At 38.8% G+C, this 18727-nt stretch overlaps 2 protein-coding genes across 6 annotated transcripts in view; both read right to left on the bottom strand.

Moving 5' to 3' along the window:
- LOC127508760 (patched domain-containing protein 3-like) overlaps positions 1-18727 on the bottom strand; it is a 207293-nt gene that overhangs the window by 157394 nt on the left and 31172 nt on the right. The window lies entirely within an intron of this gene.
- LOC127508717 (probable polyketide synthase 16) overlaps positions 1-18727 on the bottom strand; it is a 248369-nt gene that overhangs the window by 215934 nt on the left and 13708 nt on the right. The window contains exons 4-7 of one of the 2 annotated variants that reach the window (XM_051886973.1): positions 11114-11274; positions 10683-10889; positions 10268-10449; positions 3617-10156 (exon numbers count right to left, since the gene is read on the bottom strand). The exons of the other annotated variant lie outside the window; for it this stretch is intronic. Of the exons in view, the coding sequence (XP_051742933.1) occupies positions 4595-10156; positions 10268-10449; positions 10683-10889; positions 11114-11274 (6112 nt within the window). The 3' untranslated portion in view covers positions 3617-4594. Of the gene's footprint in view, positions 1-3616; positions 10157-10267; positions 10450-10682; positions 10890-11113; positions 11275-18727 lie in introns of those variants that run through there. 2 annotated transcript variants of the gene reach the window in all.

Here is an 18727-nt window from a genome sequence, read left to right as displayed (position 1 = left end):
AATATAAAAAAAATTTAATGTTTAGTTTTCTCCCCACCTGCTGTACCGAAGCGTGACTTCAAAACTGAGGTACGTACCGAATCGTGAGTTTTGTGTACCGTTACACCCCTAGTAAATAATGATGTCCAATTTTCCACAATCGGAGCATGTTTCATGAAGTTACAAACCAAAACGTGACATAAATGCTGCATCGGTTTATTATTTACATACGGGACTTGCGAGGTTTCACGTACAAAAACTCGCTCAAGTTTAGTCAAAACCCAAAACAATTATGCTCATTGTATTCTACTCTGTGAGACCTTTCAAATGACATTTAACACATGATTATCTGAGCTGTATGATGCTTTTGACACATTGGAGTACATAGTACAACATTTTTTTTCATAAATTATGATTTTTTTTTTAGCAAAAAAAAAAAACTCAGCAGTACTTAGGTGTCATTTGAAAGCTTAGAGTCTGAACTTTACAATGAATGTAACCACTTTGATTAACTCCTATTTTGTGATGATGAAGGCAGATGTTTTGAAAAATATGATTATTAATTTTTTTGTAGCCAGGTGGTGCCCACGGGCGGTACACTCTGTTTTAGAGTGATGACTCAGCACTCATTAAGAGAACAAAATGGTTGGATGCATTAAAAAGCTGAGTTTCTAAACTTTAAAATGATACCTATGTTGTGTTATTCCTGTCAGTGGATGCCTAGTAATTTTGATTAAAATTTGATTATGAATTTTTTCGCTGGCGGGACACTTCGGGTTTAAGGGGTTATGGTAGAACAGGGGTGTCCAACCCTGCTCCTGGAGGGCTACCGTCCTGCAGAGTATAGCTCCAACCCTGATCAAACACACCTGAAAAATCTTACCAAAGTCTTCAGGATTACTTAGAAAATTACAGGTGCTGGTCATATAATTAGGATATCATCAAAAAGTTGATTTATTTCACTAATTCCATTCAAAAAGTGAAACTTGTATATTATATGCATTCATTACACACAGACTGATATATTTCAAATGTTTATTTCTTTTCATTTTGATGATTATAACTGACAACTGAGGAAAATCCCAAATTCAGTATCTCAGAAAATTAGAATATTGTGAAAAGGTTCAATATTGAAGACACCTGGTGCCACACTCTAATCAGCTAATTAACTCAAAACACCTGCAAAGGCCTTTAAATGGTCTCTCAGTCTAGTTCTGTAGGCTACACAATCATGGGGAAGACTGCTGACTTGACAGTTGTCCAAAAGACGACCACTGACACCTTGCACAAGGAGGGCAAGACACAAAAAGTCATTGCAAAAGAGGCTGGCTGTTCACAGAGCTCTGTGTCCAAGCACATTAATAGAGAGGCGAAGGGAAGGAAAAGATGTGGTAGAAAAAAGTGTACAAGCAATAGGGATAACCACACCCTGGAGAGGATTGTGAAACAAAACCCATTCAAAAATGTGGGGGAGATTCACAAAGAGTGGACTGCAGCTGGAGTCAGTGCTTCAAGAACCACTATGCACAGACGTATGCAAGACATGGGTTTCAGCTGTCGCATTCCTTGTGGCAAGCCACTCTTGAACAACAGACAGTGTCAGAAGCGTCTCGCCTGGGCTAAAGACAAAAAGGACTGGACTGCTGCTGAGTGGTCCAAAGTTATGTTCTCTGATGAAAGTAAATTCCTTTGGAAATCAGGGTCCCAGAGTCTGGAGGAAAAGAGGAGAGGCACACAATCCACATTGCTTGAGGTCCAGTGTAAAGTTTCCACAGTCAGTGATGGTTTGGGGTGCCATGTCATCTGCTGGTGTTGGTCCACTGTGTTTTCTGAGGTCCAAGGTCAACGCAGCCGTATACCAGGAAGTTTTAGAGCACTTCATGCTTCCTGCTGCTGACCAACTTTATGGAGATGCAGATTTCATTTTCCAACAGGACTTGACACCTGCACACAGTGCCAAAGCTACCAGTACTTGGTTTAAGGACCATGGTATCCCTGTTCTTAATTGACCAGCAAACTCGCCTGACCTTAAACCCATAAAAAATCTATGGGGTATTGTGAAGAGGAAGATGCGATATGCCAGACCCAACAATGCAGAAGAGCTGAAGGCCACTATCAGAGCAACCTGGGCTCTCATAACACCTGAGCAGTGCCACAGACTGATCGACTCCATGCCACGCCGCATTGCTGCAGTAATTCAGGCAAAAGGAGCCCCAACTAAGTATTGAGTGCTGTACATGCTCATACTTTTCATGTTCATACTTTTCAGTTGGCCAAGATTTCTAAAAATCCTTTCTTTGTATTGGTCTTAAGTAACATTCTAATTTTCTGAGATACTGAATTTGGGATTTTCCTTAGTTGTCAGTTATAATCATCAAAATTAAAAGAAATAAACATTTGAAATATATCAGTCTGTGTGTAATGAATGAATATAATATACAAGTTTCTCTTTTTGAATGGAATTAGTGAAATAAATCAACTTTTTGATGATATTCTAATTATATGACCAGCACCTGTATATATTTTATCATAAATTACATTATATGAATGATTAGGGATGGGGCTAAACCCTGCAGGACAGTGGGCTTCAAGGGCTAAAGTTGGACACCCCTGTTCTACCATAAAATGAGCTGTGTGAAATTCTGCAAGAAAATATCTAGTTAAAATGCAAAGATGTAGTCAACAAAATGTAATGTTTTACATGTGAATATTAACATCTGCAAAAAAATTTTGAGAAAGGGGACTGTGAAGAGGGGGCCCAGAGGCCTGGAGGGCCCATAAGGGTCTTCCCTAGGGGCCCCGGACCTGGAATGAGATTTCTACTGGCCCTCCCACCACCCACCTCTTATTCATCACCCTGGAATTTGCAATAATGCAATGACCAGTACAGGGAGCCCAGTTTACCTTGAGACACCATTCACTATCAAAACTGTTGATAATCCTTTTTTTATACCCTATAAGGGCAACGTATCTCAGGAGATACATACTTTTCAAAATGCAATAAATAACAGCATGAGCAACATATAACTTAATTTTCTTTTGCAACATCTTAAGACAATGTTCACAATTAATATTAGCAGTTGTTTTGCTTTTTTCTGAAAAAAAGTAAGATTAATATATGTGCTTAACACAAAATCTGAATGCCCTGCACCAATGGCGCCCATGTTGGATTTAGGTCAGGCTGACTATTTGATCACAGAAACAAATCATGTGACCAGCATACTCAAGACAGACCAGGCTATGATAAATGATAAAATGACTGATGAAAAAATCTTTCTTATGGCTTATAGTATGGCTTATTCTTATAGTATGTATCTCGTGGTACATGCTGCCTGTTTTAGGGGTAAGTATCACCTCCGCTTAAAAAAATGCAATCCTGTTTATATGAAATAACCTGATCCTGAGCAGGTTTGAGCTTATGGACCTGTTGCTATGACAACAATTCCGGGATGAGCTTCAAAGAACCAAACAATCCTGAATCATATCAAATTGTCAACAATAAAAATCCAGTAAGTATCAGTAAACTCCAGTAGTAATCCAAGTATGAAGAACAGGCCCCAGAACTAGGTATACAGAGAGCTGTGAAAATACATAAAAATCATAAATATAATGAAAGTGTAAATAAAAAGAGATGACATTTTACATTACATTTCTTTATTTCTCAGATATTTGCCTTCGATAACAAGGTTACTGCATATATACCCACACATCATATACTATTACAGTCACATCCGATTCCCAATCACAGCAGTACTTCACTGTTTATTACTCAGTTACTCCTTTTATTGTAGTTTTACTGATAAATGGTCATATCATATTGACATCTCATTTTGCGCTACTGATTCAACATTTGCATGGTAAAATATCCTGATACTAGTATTTACTACAGAGAGTCTCAATTATACATAAAGTGACTGATCCATTAGCATATCTTTTCTATTGTCATTGTTGACAGTATTTTAAACATCATTCAGCATACAAACCATAATGTATTTTGAAATTACTATAAACCTTACTAATACTATTGTTTGGATCAATTCATTGATTAAATTTTTTTTCATACCTTCAAGGATTTAATTTAATATTTGCGGTTACCTCCGACCCAACTTAAAAAAGGGTTTTGTCATGATCTCTTTAGCTAGACTAAATAATAATAATCATAAAACAAAATAATCATCATCATCTTAATCAGCAGCAGCATGTCAGTATGTGCCGCTCATACAGCTTTGGTTTCAAGTAGATTAAAACAGATACAGAAAGCAATTTACAAATTGAAGTGAAGTGCTGAATGTGTGTTTAAACCTAGTGTGATCAAGCACAAAAACCAAAATTAAAACAATGATAATGTTAAGTCCAAAGTCTGCAGAATCTCAATTTGCTATGTTCCCGCTGTAGTCGATATTTCAATAGACTGGAGAGAAATTTAGTGAAATTTAGTCATATTGGAATATCTGCTAATATTAACCTCCTTAAACTAGATGAACTTGAGTCAACTGCATTGTTTAAGTACAATAATACTAATTATACCCCTATTTCACATAAAAATGTCATGAATTTCCAAGAAAGTGCTTGTTTTGAGGCTACAACAAGACATACAAGAAATACAAATTACAAATCATAAGTATGTGGAACTGCTCTCATCTTCACTCTGATATTCATCTACACAGTTCTTCTCCAGGATTTTAATTAGAGTTGCCAGTGTGCTATTTGGATCCAGCAGAGTCACTAGAGGGACATTCACACCTCTATCATTGAAGATAAGATTCTGCAGAGTCATAGCTAACATTGAGTCAATGCCTAAATCGAAAAGATGAACATCATCACTCAGCTCATCCATCTCAATACCAGTCGTTTCACTAATCATGAGACAGAGATAATCACGTGGTGAGGATGATTTCTTGGGTTGTTCAGGTCTAGATAAATTGACTCCACCTTTACTAATAGCTTCCTGTACTATTTTGAACAAGCGTACACTCAGTGTTTTGTTCTGACTGAGAATGTTATTCCAGCCGTTTTTTAAATTGAACCTGCATACAACCTGTTGAGGTTTGTTGATCAAGAGGCACTGCTCAAGACTTTCATGGATTTCTGGAATCTCCAAAAGCATGATTCCCCTTGCTTCCAGAAATCTTTGGACATGGACTTTGTTCAACAAAAGACCAAGATTCAAAGCCCCCCAATTAATGGACTGTCCAGAAAGCCCAATGTTTCTGCGGTACTGACAGAAAGTGTCCATGAATGTATTAGCCGCAGCATAATTACTTTGTGAGGCATTGCCAATGAAGGCCGAGATGGAGGAATAGCACACAAAATAATCCAGATTGCACTGTATGGTAGCACGGTGAAGGTTAATCACTCCATTTACTTTTGGCCTCATAACTTTCTCATAAAGAGATTTGTCAAGACGTTCAATCAGCCCATCATGCAGGACAACCACACTGTGAAATACCCCTTTGATGGGACTGGATGGAAATAGTTTTCCAATATTAACAATTGTCTGGTCCACTTGCTCAGATACAGAAACATCACACGGCAGACACTTAATGACAGAACCCCAACGGCTACTGACCTGACTTATCTCTTGTTGCATCTGAGGTTTTGGATTACTCCTAGACAGAATGACAATGTTTCCTCCTCCTTTCTGAGCAATGAACTTTACTGTCTCAAAGCCCAACCCTGTTAGACCACCTGTGACAATATAGACAGAATTTGTCTTGAATAGACTGTGTTTGGGCATCACTGGAATCTCAGACAGCTGGTTCTTGTCTTCACTGTTCAGGGTGATAATAGGTAGGATCTGGCATCTGAAGTATGATTCAGATTCTTTTACAGACAGAAGATCAGTGTCTTGAGATTTCACTCTTTGAACAGCTGTTGCATCCAAAGACAAAGACTTTCTGTCCAAATGCATGGATTTCAGCCATCGGTAGATGTGTGGCATTTGCATTTGCAGAAACCCTTTTTGCATTATCTGGGTCATGAGGAGGACATGGAAGTGGACTTCCTCATTTGTACCTCGGAATGTTGTAGCATTGAATGGAAATTCTGTCTGGTTGTCACAGACAAACACAATGTCTTTGATGCCTCTAACACTGCTAGCTATTTCAGCAGTTTCTACATTATAAGGAGGTAGAAGAACAGCTCCCACAACCTCACTAAAATCACAAGACAGCTGATCAGCCTGCGTGCTCACTCTGACATTCCAACCTGATCTGTTTGCAATAGCAATTAACATATTCATCAAAGCTGAGTCAGGAACAGTGGAGAAAATGCCCAACTTCCATTGCTGTTTAGCTTTGGGTAAAGCCTCATGCAAGATCTCCCAAGCCAGTACCACGTAAGAGACACATGGCATGTCATTCAGGAATGAAAACCTTTTAGCTTTGCAGCAAACAGCTGCTGGGAGAACTACTTTAGAGGTGGCAGCCACAGGGTAACAAGACACAACGTGATCACCAACTTTAAATTTGCTGACATCTTTACCCACAGCTGTGACAGTGCCACTGAAGTCAAGGGCTAAGAGCTTATGGTTTTCAGTTGTGTGCTTGTTCCAATACAATGTCTGACCATAATTCAGGTCAGAAATGCTGACTGGAAAGTAATCTGATGAATGAACACAGACTTTACTGAGATGAAGCTCAATATTTTTTCCTTGAATAAGTTCAATGGAATTATCCATTTGAGTTGCTGACACATTTGTCATTATATATGGGTCAGATGTTTGCAAGATGAAGACTACTTCATCCAACATGTGGAGGTTTCTTGAAGAGATTGCCATGGGTGGCAGTGGTGTGTGGGTGATTTCAGGTTTCAGAATTTTGCCCTCCTTCACTACTAGCTCTGGATATTTGTTACAGGGGTATGATCTGAGGACCTGAGCCAAAGCTTTGATGTCTTCAAAAGTGGCAGAGCCCATGTCAATCAGCTGGAAGGAAAGTTCTGGCAACTCAGCTGCACATGCTCTTGTCATGCCTGACAGAACAAACCCAGGGTTGATGAAGTCCACTAAGCTCTCAGAGCACCTATAGGTTATTACTCTGATATCTCCTGGGAAATGAAGAGCCTTGAGATATGTGACAAGCTTTCGGAAAATCTCACAACACCCCGCCATACTGTCCAAGACCTTCTCTGATTCAAGAGAGGTTAGGTCTGCATCACCACACATGAACAAAATTTCTTGGAAGTTTTTCTTCACACTTGAAATTTTCAGTTTTGACAAAAGAAGTTCAACTCCATCCTCTAACAGTATGTTACCAATTGAAGAAGACACATATCTAGATGTTGGGTCCAAGTACTGTTGCAAAGTTTCAGAAATTCCTATCTGGTCAGAAAAGACAAGTGCCTTAATCGGTGTATCAAATGTGGAAACTTCAGAGATGATGCTGAAATTGTTGTGGAAAAAGTACTCCTGGACTACTTGGGAACGACTTCCTAGCATTCTGATCTTCACTTGCCTCAGTTCAACTAACACCCTACCCTGTTTGTTGGCAAAGCAGCCACAAATGTCAAAATCATCTTCTTCCACATGTACTGCTCTCAGGTATATAACCATCTCCTCTTGCAATGGTTCAAATACAGTCAGGCTTCCTATTTGTGCAGGATATTGGGGTCTTGTTGATACACCTCCTATAGCTGCAAGAACAAGTTGCATGATGTAATCCAAGAGCACAGGGTGAAGGTGATAGTCATGTAATTCAGGCAGTAATTCCTTTCTGACCTTCACAACAGATATAGCCTCTCTAAATTCTTCCCCACAATAAACATCTGCATTATTTCTGAAGACAGACCCATACTCAAATCCTGCTTGACTTAGAAGTTTGTAGAGTTCTTCAGTAGTCATGTGAAATGTGCATCTTTTGGAAATACAGTCTAATGAAATGAACTGTTCTTCAGGAGTTCTACCTGGTTTTGCTTCTACTGTCCCAAATGCATAGACTGCAGAAGTAGACTGTATTTTGAAGTTACACGTGCCATCGATCAAATGGTCTGAATGATCCAGCTGTACTTTTATATCTGGAGCATTCTGGGTGAAAATAAATGGACTCTGGAATGTTATGCTGAGCTGCAGAGAACTTAGTGGAACCTTAGGTTTTGCATATGTCATGTAAGCTGTTAAACCCAACTCTGCATAAAATGCCCCAGGAATGATGGCAACCCCATTGTTCTTGTGGTCCTGCAGGAAGGCCACTGATTCAGAGGATAAATCACAGCTGAACACTGAACTGTCTGTACCCATTTGTGTAACTACTGGATGGTTGCCAGTGGGACTGATCAACTGCAAATGAGAAGCAAAGACATCTCTCTTCACATCATCAAATTGGTATCGTGGGTAGGGAATTGGTTCAGTCTCAAAACCTTTGTAGAATATTTCCCAGTCCACTTTGACCCCAAGCTCAAACAGTTTGGAAACAGCTGCAAGCATTGTCTCGTGATCTTTATCAGGCTGCACTGAGGGAATCACAGTGAATTCATTTCCCAGAGTCTCAGTGATGTACCTCTGCAAAGATCTTCTTGGAGCAATTTCAACAAATATCACATTCCTTCTGTTTTTAGCTGCAGACTTTACAGCTTGTTCAAATTCAACAGGTTCTCTGATATTCCTTGCCCAATATTCACCAGTAATAAAATCAGAGGAACACAAGCTAACACCTGTCACCGTTGAGAACAATTCTGTCTCCAAATTATGTGCCTGTAATAAGCCTATACTCTGTTTCACTTTGGATAAAATGGGATCCATCTTGTGACTGTGGTATGCTGCAGGAACATCTAAAATGCGAAGGAACAAATCTTTTCCACTGGCTGAGTTGCTCAAGTTCTGTTGCAACCTGTCAATGTCATCTGCATCTCCTGAGAGGGTGCATGACTGAGGGCTGTTATAAGCAGCCAGACAAACCCTTCCTGAATAAGATGGAAGAATTTTCAAGACTTCAGCAACAGCCATATTACTGACTACCAGCATCTTCCCTCCTGTCACAGTGCTTTGTAAAGAACTGCGATAGTGGATGACTTTCACTGCATCTTCAAGTGACAGCAAACCAGAACAATGAGCTGCAGCAACTTCTCCAATAGAGTGCCCCAAAACAGCATCAGGCCTGATGCCCCAGTGTTTCAGAAGTTTGACAACAGCAACCTGAATAGCAAACAGAAGAGGCTGGACAATTTTTGGATCAGACAGCTCCGTACTTTTCTCAGATTCACTTTCCAGCATCTCTATCAGATTCAAACTTGTATAGCTTTGCAACAGTGTTTCAATCTTTACAATTTCCTCTCTGAAAACTGGCTCTTGTTTTAGGAGCTGCTTGCACATACCCTGATATGTAACACCATTGCCACAAAACACAAAAACTAGCTTGGAGTCTGTCTTTGAAGGTACAAGATTTTTCTCCACAGCTGCAGTAAGTTTCTCTTGCAGATCTGCCAATGATGATGCTTGAAATACTTTTCTGTATTTGTGTTTCAAGTGACTTCTTCTACATGCAGATGTGTACAGTAAAGACTGTAGATCTGATATTTTCCCTGCACTGATCTGTTCTGCTGTATCTTCAATAATATTTTTCATGGATTTTTCAGAGGCTGCAGAGACCACAAAATGCTGATGGGATTTGCTTATCAACTGAGCTTTTGTTTTTTTTGTCTGCACATATTGTCTGACAATTGCATGTGCATTTGTTCCACCAAACCCAAAGTTATTGAGTCCTGCAGACCTCCCTGCTCTGCAGTTACTGATCCATTTTTCTGCTGTGGTGGGGATTTTCATATTGAGAGATTCAACATCTATGCTGGAGTTTTCAATGGAGTAGAACAATGATGGCACAATGGTTTCATGCTGCATCATCAAGAGAACCTTTATGAGCCCTGCAACACCTGCGGCAGATTCTGTGTGTCCAATATTGCTCTTAACTGAACCAATGATGAGTGGCCCTGACTTTTGAGGTCTTGCTTTGGCAATGACTTTTGAGATGCTACCTGCCTCTATTGGATCTCCAATTGGAGTCCCTGTCCCATGAGCCTCAATGTACTGGACACTAGTCAGGTCAGTCTCTGCTGAGTAGATTTTTCTAAGCAGCTCCTCCTGCTGTACCATGGATGGTTTGGTGATTGGACTAACTGTGCGGCCATCTTGATTTACTGCAGTTTTGCTGATGATACCCCAAATATGATCATGGTCTTCAAAAGCCTGTCAAAATACAGACAACATATGTTTCTTTATATATTTCTTGCAGTAGTTTATCGTTACATGTATTGCTGTCATAGTGCTGTGTTTATATGAGACAATCTTTTTATTTACTTTTTTTAGAGGCTTTAATAGAACAACCCCGCATCCTTCACCTCTGCCGTATCCATCTGCTTTGCTGCTGAAAGGTTTACTCGTTCCATCAGAGGAGATCATTTTTGCCTTGGAGAGAGTGACAAAAAGGGTCGGCTCCAATATACAGGACACACCTCCACACAAGGCCATATCACAATCTCCTGTTGAGTAGAATACAGATAACCACACAACTTAGGGGGGTGGGGGCAGCCTAATGGCTAATAATTCATTTGATTAATTAAAAAGCAAAACATACATAAAACATGAAGCATCTAATATCTTTTGCACAGTACTGTATATTAGTTCACATAGAATATACAGTATGTAGACAATCTTCTTAAAATGTGCAAATAAGTTGATCCACAGGGTTTACGTACATATTTTTGAAGACTACCTTGTTTTATGGCTTGACAAGCTAAGTGAAGGGCAACGAGGGATGAGGAACAGGCACAGTCAATGGACAGTGAGGGGCCAGTGAAATTGAATATGTATGAGATGCGATTGGCAGCTATGCTCATTGCAGCACCAGTGGCATTGGTGTGGTCTATGTGTTTTGGATTCATCCTCACATTTGCCAGCTCAAAGTCTCTGTTCATTAGGCCTAAAAAACAAGCAAACAAACAAAAACAAGTTAGACATGTTAGCTGACAATATGCTTTTGCTGACAATTATGCTTTTGATTTCAGCATTTCTATTTGTGCTATAACACAAAGGAATTAAAGCACAAGTGCACATATTGAGACCAGGACAAGCTTTTTCACTGGGATTAAAAGACTGTAAAAGTTACATTTTTTTTACTTATCTTATATCTAGTTTATATGTTACCCAAAAATACTCCTGTTTGCGTTCCACTGGCCTTTTCCATTGGTATCCCAGCATCCTCTAGGGCCCTGTAGGTGCACTGCAACAGAAGTTTGTGCTGAGGGTCCATGGTGATTGTTTCAGCATTAGTGATGCCGAAGAACTTGTGGTCAAACTCATTGAAGCTACACATAATAAAAGGTAAATGATGGGGTTATTGGTTTTGGAGTTCAGATACTACAGGGATAGTTCACCCAAAAAGGACAATTCCATCATCACTCAACCTCACATGATCTAATTCTAAATCTGTATGACTTATTTTCTTCAGCGGAACCTCATTAACTTTCACTGTATGGGAAAAACACACATTAAAGAATTAGTTCACTTTGAAATTAAAATTACCCCAAAATTTACTCACCCTAAAGCTATCCTAGGTGTATATGACTTTCTTCTTTCAGATGAACACAATCGGAGTTATATTAATAAATATACTGACGCATCTAAGCTTTATAATGTCAGTGAATGGGACCAATGAGTATAAAGAATATCTAGCTTCCGCCAGACCACCTTCCGTATTTAGCTTACGAAGAAAGCCTAATGCCTCTCACAGTTCAAAACATTTACGCTATGTCCTACGACTTCCATATTCAACTTACGGAAAAAGCTTAACTGATGCGACATCAGTTACGCTTTCTTCCTAAGTTAAATAGGGAAGGTGGTCTGGCATAAGCAAAATATTTTACTTTATAACTTGTTAAATATGGATATTTTTCTTACACAAACACATTGCTTCACTTCAGAATGCCTTTAATAGTTTTTCTTTGAAAGGATGCACTTTCTTGAGCTTCATACTCGTTGGTCCTGTTCACTGCCATTTTAAAGCTTAGATGCATCAGGATATTTATTAAGATAACTGATTGTGTTCATCTGAAAGAAAAAAGTCATACACCTAGGATGGCTCGAGGGTGAGTAAAGCTTGGGGTAATTTTCATTTCAAAGTGAACTAATCCTTTAAGCAAAATAGCATGAAAGCCATACAGAATTGGAACAACATTAGAATCAAGATTAACAGAATCTTTTTTTGACTGAATTATCTCTTAAATTACTATTTATTCTATCAGGATAACTTGAAAACAAAATGAAGAAAACAGTTGAGCTTGAGGAGATCTTTTTTTACTTTCTACTAACTGCTTCAAACCAAAATTACATATTATTCAGTGATCCAGTGGCCAAACATCGCCCAGTCTATTTACTAGTTCTACCTTGGAAGAGTTTAGGTGTTTTTTCCAGTGCAGTAACTTTTTGAGTTTTGTACTATGGTGGTACCCGGCATACATTGCGGCATGGAGCTTTTTATTGATTGTCACCATTGTTGAGTTTCATGTGCTGATTGTTGATGTCTGTGTGTGTTTCAATTATACAGAAGATCAAAGCTCTTTGTGCTCAACATGTTTTTACATTTTTTTTTCAGAATAACTGATTGCTGCAACACTGCTGGATCCTATGGTGTAATATCAGTGTTGGTAATGCAAAATATTAATAACACAACACATTTAATATCACTGATAAGACTTTGAATGAGACTTGTTAATCAACCTACTTTCATGATGATCTTTTGTCATCATCAATACGTAGCCAACATCACAACCACATTTAATCTCAGCTTCCTTTGTTGTGACAAATGTGTTTAAAAACACTATTACAATAGCTAAAAGAAAAACATAGGAAATCAAGGATCAAGTCTCCAACTAAAGCTAAATAATGGTGACGTGAATTTTCATGTGAATATTATTACATTGATTAGAGCTAAACCTCAATTCTCAATAAGAAATTTTGTAGACGTATGAAAGAAATAAAGTCTAATTGGCAATACGTGAAGATGGTAATGCTGTTTTGGAGTTGTTTAATCATTCTCTGCTGAGATCTTGAGAGATTTAATGTGTTCTTTTATTTGCAGGGTGTGTGGCTATAAGTCAGTTTTCTGCTCGACTCTTTTTTCTGTTCTTGTTGTTCCTCTTTCCTTCAGTGATTCTGATTGTTAACAGCAGGTGTTCATCATGTTTGGAGAATGAATGAAAAGCAAGGGTTGCTTTACTAGTTTTGCAAGTGCACATTACCCAGGTTAGGTTTTGCAGAAGCATAAAGAACAAAAGTGTTGTTTTGTTTTGTTTTGTTGAGGTGAGTTAGTGAGTTAGTAAATAGACTGGGCGATGTTTGGTCGTTTCATGGCACACTGGATCACTGAATGATATGTAATTTTTGTAGTAGAAAGTAAAAAAGATCTCCAAGCTCAACTTTTTTCTTCATTTTGTTTTCTGCTGTTGCTGCATTAAACCTCTGTGGTCAACGAACGAGCCAGTGCATTCTGATGGTTTTTTGAACACCCCTACGGACAGCGCACTCTATTCAAACCCTAATGTTTTATTAAGTTGCATCAAGTTTCATCAGATTTATTTACTTTATATCATTTTGGGATTCAGTGAGGAATAATCTGGAATAATTTACCTCAGAAGAATAGCATGATAGTGGCTTCAGTTTCATCTGGAGTGTCTTGATCCAGCCAAGGATTTAGCGGGTAAGTATTGTATTCTTACTTACATAACATGCTGTTTTTTTTTTTTTATACATAAACATGTACATATTGACTAGTTTGGCTTTCCCCAAACTTAGAGATGAGTGAAATCATCTGAAATATGTTGAAATATAAAATGTCTTTGTAATAAGCAACATATTAAACTATAGGATTAACATTTATATGCTCTATAATATAACATAAATATGACACATACAGAGGTTGCGTTAACTGAATATTTTCCATCGACAGATTTTTTTTTTAGCAGTGACGGAAAATCTGAAGGCCATCCGTCATTTTGACAGGCAATCTATTGTAATTTGTAACTGTAATTCCCACTCCTGCCCAGTTGATGGCGATTGCGCTTATTATCTTATTAATTATCGTATTGTCTCGTCTTTGTCACCGCTGCATACAGCTGCAAAAATGAGTGTGAGAAGTTTCTTCAAAAGGCCAAATAGTTGTGAAACTGTTAATAAAGGTGAAAAAAGAGGAAGTGATGCATTGGAGGATGAACGACAAACAGATTAAATTATTCAGTCAACAGCTGTTACGGGGCAACCAAGCGGCAGCAAGGAGGTCAGGAGGGAGTACCGGGTTCAGTGGGAGCAGGAGTTTACGTGGCTGAGGAGGGAAGGCGGCAAAATGTTCTGCGACATCTGTAGAAAAGATCCGATAAGTCCGATCCGATAAGTCGGATCAGTCTACAAACACGGTGAGTCATGTCATCCTCTCCCAGCATTGCTACCTGTTCCATTTGCCACATGTTTACCATAGCTCTCTCTGTCAGCGACGAGGGATTTACATGTCATAAATGTAGGGATATAGTCAGGCTGACAGAGAGAATCTCAGAATTAGAGACACGCAAACTTTAATCGAGGATAGTAAGAATGCAAGGGCTTCAGATACTGTTTTGGATGCGACTAGCTTAGTGAACTCTGTACATTGTTCGGTTCCGGCTGTAGAGCCCGCGCAGCAGGGCACTTGGGTAACGGTGAGGCGGCCTAGCCGCGGAAAACACCACTCTTCCGTTCCAATAAGAACATCAAACAGGTTCTCCCCACTCAGTGATACACCCACTGAGAATCCTGTTGAAAGTGCCCTAGTTATTGGCGATTCTATTACACGGAACGTGAAAATAGAGACACCAGCCACCATAGTCACATGTTTGCCGGGAGCCAGAGCACCTGACATCAAAGCAAATTTAAAAGTGCTGGCTAATGCTAATCGTAAATACTCTAAGATTATTATTCACGTCGGCACTAATGATGTTCGACTTCGCCAGTCGGAGATCACTAAAATTAACATTAAAGAGGTGTGTGAACTCGCAAGTACAATGTCAGGAGAAGTAATTTGCTCTGGCCCCCTTCCTGTTCGTCGGAGTGATGAGATAGTTAGCAGATTATCATCACTCAATGGCTGGCTGTCTAAGTGGTGTCCGCAAAATAATATAGGTTTCATAGACAATTGGAAAAGTTTTTGGGGCAGACCTGACCTGTTAAAAAGAGATGGTATTCATCCCTCCCGAGATGGTGCTGCTCTTCTCTCTAGTAATATGGCACATAGTCTTAGAACTGAAACATGACAAACTGGGGCCCAGGTCAGAAAGCAGACAGACTGGCTAAACCGACCGTCTGCTAGCTGCCTCACGTTACAGAACTCAGAAAATTCAGATAACTCTCAACACATAGAAACTCTTACACCTAGATATTTTCAAATAGAGACTGTGTCTGTACCCCGAATTAGTAAAAACAAAAAACTTCCAAACCCATTTAATGGTAAAAATTTAATTGATGTTCAACAAATAAAAAATAGAGATAATAATGCTAAACAAATGATAAAACTCGGGTTGTTAAATATTAGATCCCTTACTTCAAAATCACTTATTGTTAATGATATTATCAAAGATAATAATCTAGATGTGCTGTGTTTGACAGAAACTTGGCTAAAACCGGACGATTACATTACTTTAAATGAGTCTAGTCCTCAAGGTTATGATTATCAACACAATGCCCGTCAGAAAGGCAAAGGGGGAGGTGTTGCTGTAATCTAGTCAGAAGTCTTTCAAATATAATTCCTTCGAAACTATGGTACTTTACGTAACATTATGTAAGTTGACATTTGTGCTGGCTACTGTATACAGGCCACCAGGACACAATACAGACTTTATCAAAGAATTTGCTGACTTTCTATCAGAGTTAGTACTAGCTGCAGATAAAGTCCTTGTTGTTGGTGATTTTAATATTCATGTAGATAATAAAAAAGACGCATTAGGATTGGCATTTGCAGATATTCTAAACTCTATTGGTGTTAGACAACATGTGTCAGGACCCACTCATTGTCGTAATCATACTTTAGATCTAATATTGTCACATGGAATCGATATCGATGCTGTTGAAATTCTGCAGCAGAGTGACGACATCTCAGATCATTATCTAGTCTCGTGTATACTACATTTAGTCAAGGTGGCTAAACTACCTCCATGCCATAAATATGGTAGAACCATCACTTCTACCACTAAAGATTGCTTTATAAATAATCTTCCTGATCATTTTCATCGCCTTAGCATACCAGACAGCTTAGAAGACCTCGATGTTGCAACAGAAACTATTGCCTCTGTCTTTTCCAGCACATTAGACTCAGTTGCTCCTTTGCGTTTAAAAAAGATTAAGGAAATTAATCCAATGCCATGGTACAATGAGCACACTCGGGCCCTAAAGTTAGCAGCCAGAAAAATGGAGCGCAGCTGTTAGAAAACAAAACTAGAAGTATTTCGTATTTCGTGGAGAGAGAGAATGATTGAGTACAGAAAGGCCTTAAAATCTGCTAGATCTGCCTATTTTTCAAAACTCTTAGAAGAAAATAAACACAACCCTAGGTATTTATTTGATACAGTGGCTAAATTAACAAGAAATAAAGCTTCAACTTCTGATGTTTCCAAAGAGCACAGCAGTAATGACTTTATGAACTTCTTTACTTGCAAGATTGATAATATTAGAGAAAAAATAATAACCATGCAACCGTCTGCTACAGTATCGTGTCAGATAGTGCATTGTAGTGTCCCTGAGGAAAAATTCAATTCATTTACTGCTTTAGGAGAGGAAGAATTGTCTAAACTTGTTAAATCATCAAAATCAACAACATGTATGTTAGACCCTATACCGACTAAGCTATTGAAAGAAATGCTTCCAGAGGTCATAGACCCTCTTCTCAATATCGTCAATTCATCTTTATCATTAGGATACGTACCAAAAACTTTTAAGCTGGCTATTATTAAACCTCTTATTAAAAAACCACAACTTGATCCTAGAGAATTAGTCAATTACAGGCCGATCTCAAATCTCACTTTTCTGTCAAAAATACTAGAAAAGGCAGTATCATCACAACTATGTTCCTTTTTAGAAATAAATGGTATCTGTGAGGATTTCCAGTCAGGATTTAGACCGTACCATAGTACTGAGACTGCTCTCATTAGAGTTACTAATGATTTGCTCTTATCATCAGATCGTGGTTGTATCTCTCTATTAGTGTTACTGGATCTTAGTGCAGCATTTGACACTATTGATCACAATATTCTTTTAAATAGACTCGAAAATTATGTTGGCATTAGTGGAATTGCATTGTCATGGTTCAAATCATACTTATCTGACCGTTATCAGTTTGTAGTAGTAAGCGAAGACATGTCATATCGATCACAAGTTCAATATGGAGTACCACAAGGCTTAGTACTAGGACCGTTACTGTTCACTCTGTACATGCTACCCTTGGGAGATATCATTAGGAAGCATGGCGTTAGTTTTCACTGTTACGCTGATGATACTCAGCTCTATATTTCTTCGCGCCCTGACAAAACTTACCAATTCACAAAATTAACGGAATGCATAGCTGATATAAAAAATTTAATGACCAGTAATTTCCTACTACTAAATTCAGAAAAAACAGAGATTCTAATTTTTGGACCAAAAACTTCTTCACGTAATAACCTAGAATATTGTCTAACACTTGATGGCTGCTCTGTTAAGTCTTCGTCGTCAGTTAGGAACCTGGGTGTGCTCTTTGATACCAATCTTTCATTTGAAGGCCATGTTACTAGCATCTGTAAAACCGCATTCTTCCATCTTAAAAATATATCTAAACTACGACATATGCTCTCAATGAAAAATGCAGAACAGTTAGTTCATGCGTTCATGACCTCAAGGCTAGATTACTGTAACGCTCTACTGGATGGTTGTTCTGCTCGCCTGATAAATAAACTACAGCTCGTACAAAATGCAGCAGCTAGAGTTCTTACTAGAACTAGGAAGTATGACCATATTAGCCCAGTTCTGTCAACACTGCATTGGCTTCCTGTTAAACATCGTATAGATTTTAAAATCTTGCTAATTACTTACAAAGCACTAAATGGTTTAGCTCCCCAGTACCTGAGCGAGCTCCTAATTCATTATAGTCCTTCACGTCTATTGCGATCTCAGAATTCAGGCCAGCTGATAATACCTAGAATATCAAAATCAACTGCAGGTGGTAGATCCTTCTCCTATTTGGCACCTAAACTCTGGAACAATCTTCCTAGCATTGTTCGGGAAGCAGACACACTCTGTCAGTTTAAATCTAGACTAAAAACGCATCTCTTTAACCTGGCATACACATAACACATTACCAATTTATATTTTCAAATCCGTTAAAGGATTATTAGGCTGCATAAATTAGGTCAGCCGGAACCGGGAACACTTCCTATAACACCTGATGTACTCGTTACATCAGAAGAAGAATGGCATCTACGCTAATATTAGTCTTTCTGTTTATCCCGAGGTTCACCGTAGTCAACCGGATCCGGGCCGTATCCAGGTGAGACCAAGGACCTCCACCTTGACACGACCACAACGCAGCCCTGACGTATCAGCAGAGATTGAGTCAACTAGATCATCCACTGTGAGGGCCTCATCGACACGACAGCCACGACACAGTTCCTCAACAACCGTCCATACCGGCGTGATGAATACGATCCTCAATTGGATGGAACTGAAATAAATACTTTTAATGTTGCGATCCTATTGGACTTATGATAG

This window comes from Ctenopharyngodon idella, chromosome 3 (assembly GCF_019924925.1).
Source record: "Ctenopharyngodon idella isolate HZGC_01 chromosome 3, HZGC01, whole genome shotgun sequence".
NCBI classification, from domain to species: Eukaryota; Metazoa; Chordata; class Actinopteri; order Cypriniformes; family Xenocyprididae; genus Ctenopharyngodon; species Ctenopharyngodon idella.
This window is presented reverse-complemented; position numbering and strand designations above follow the sequence as displayed.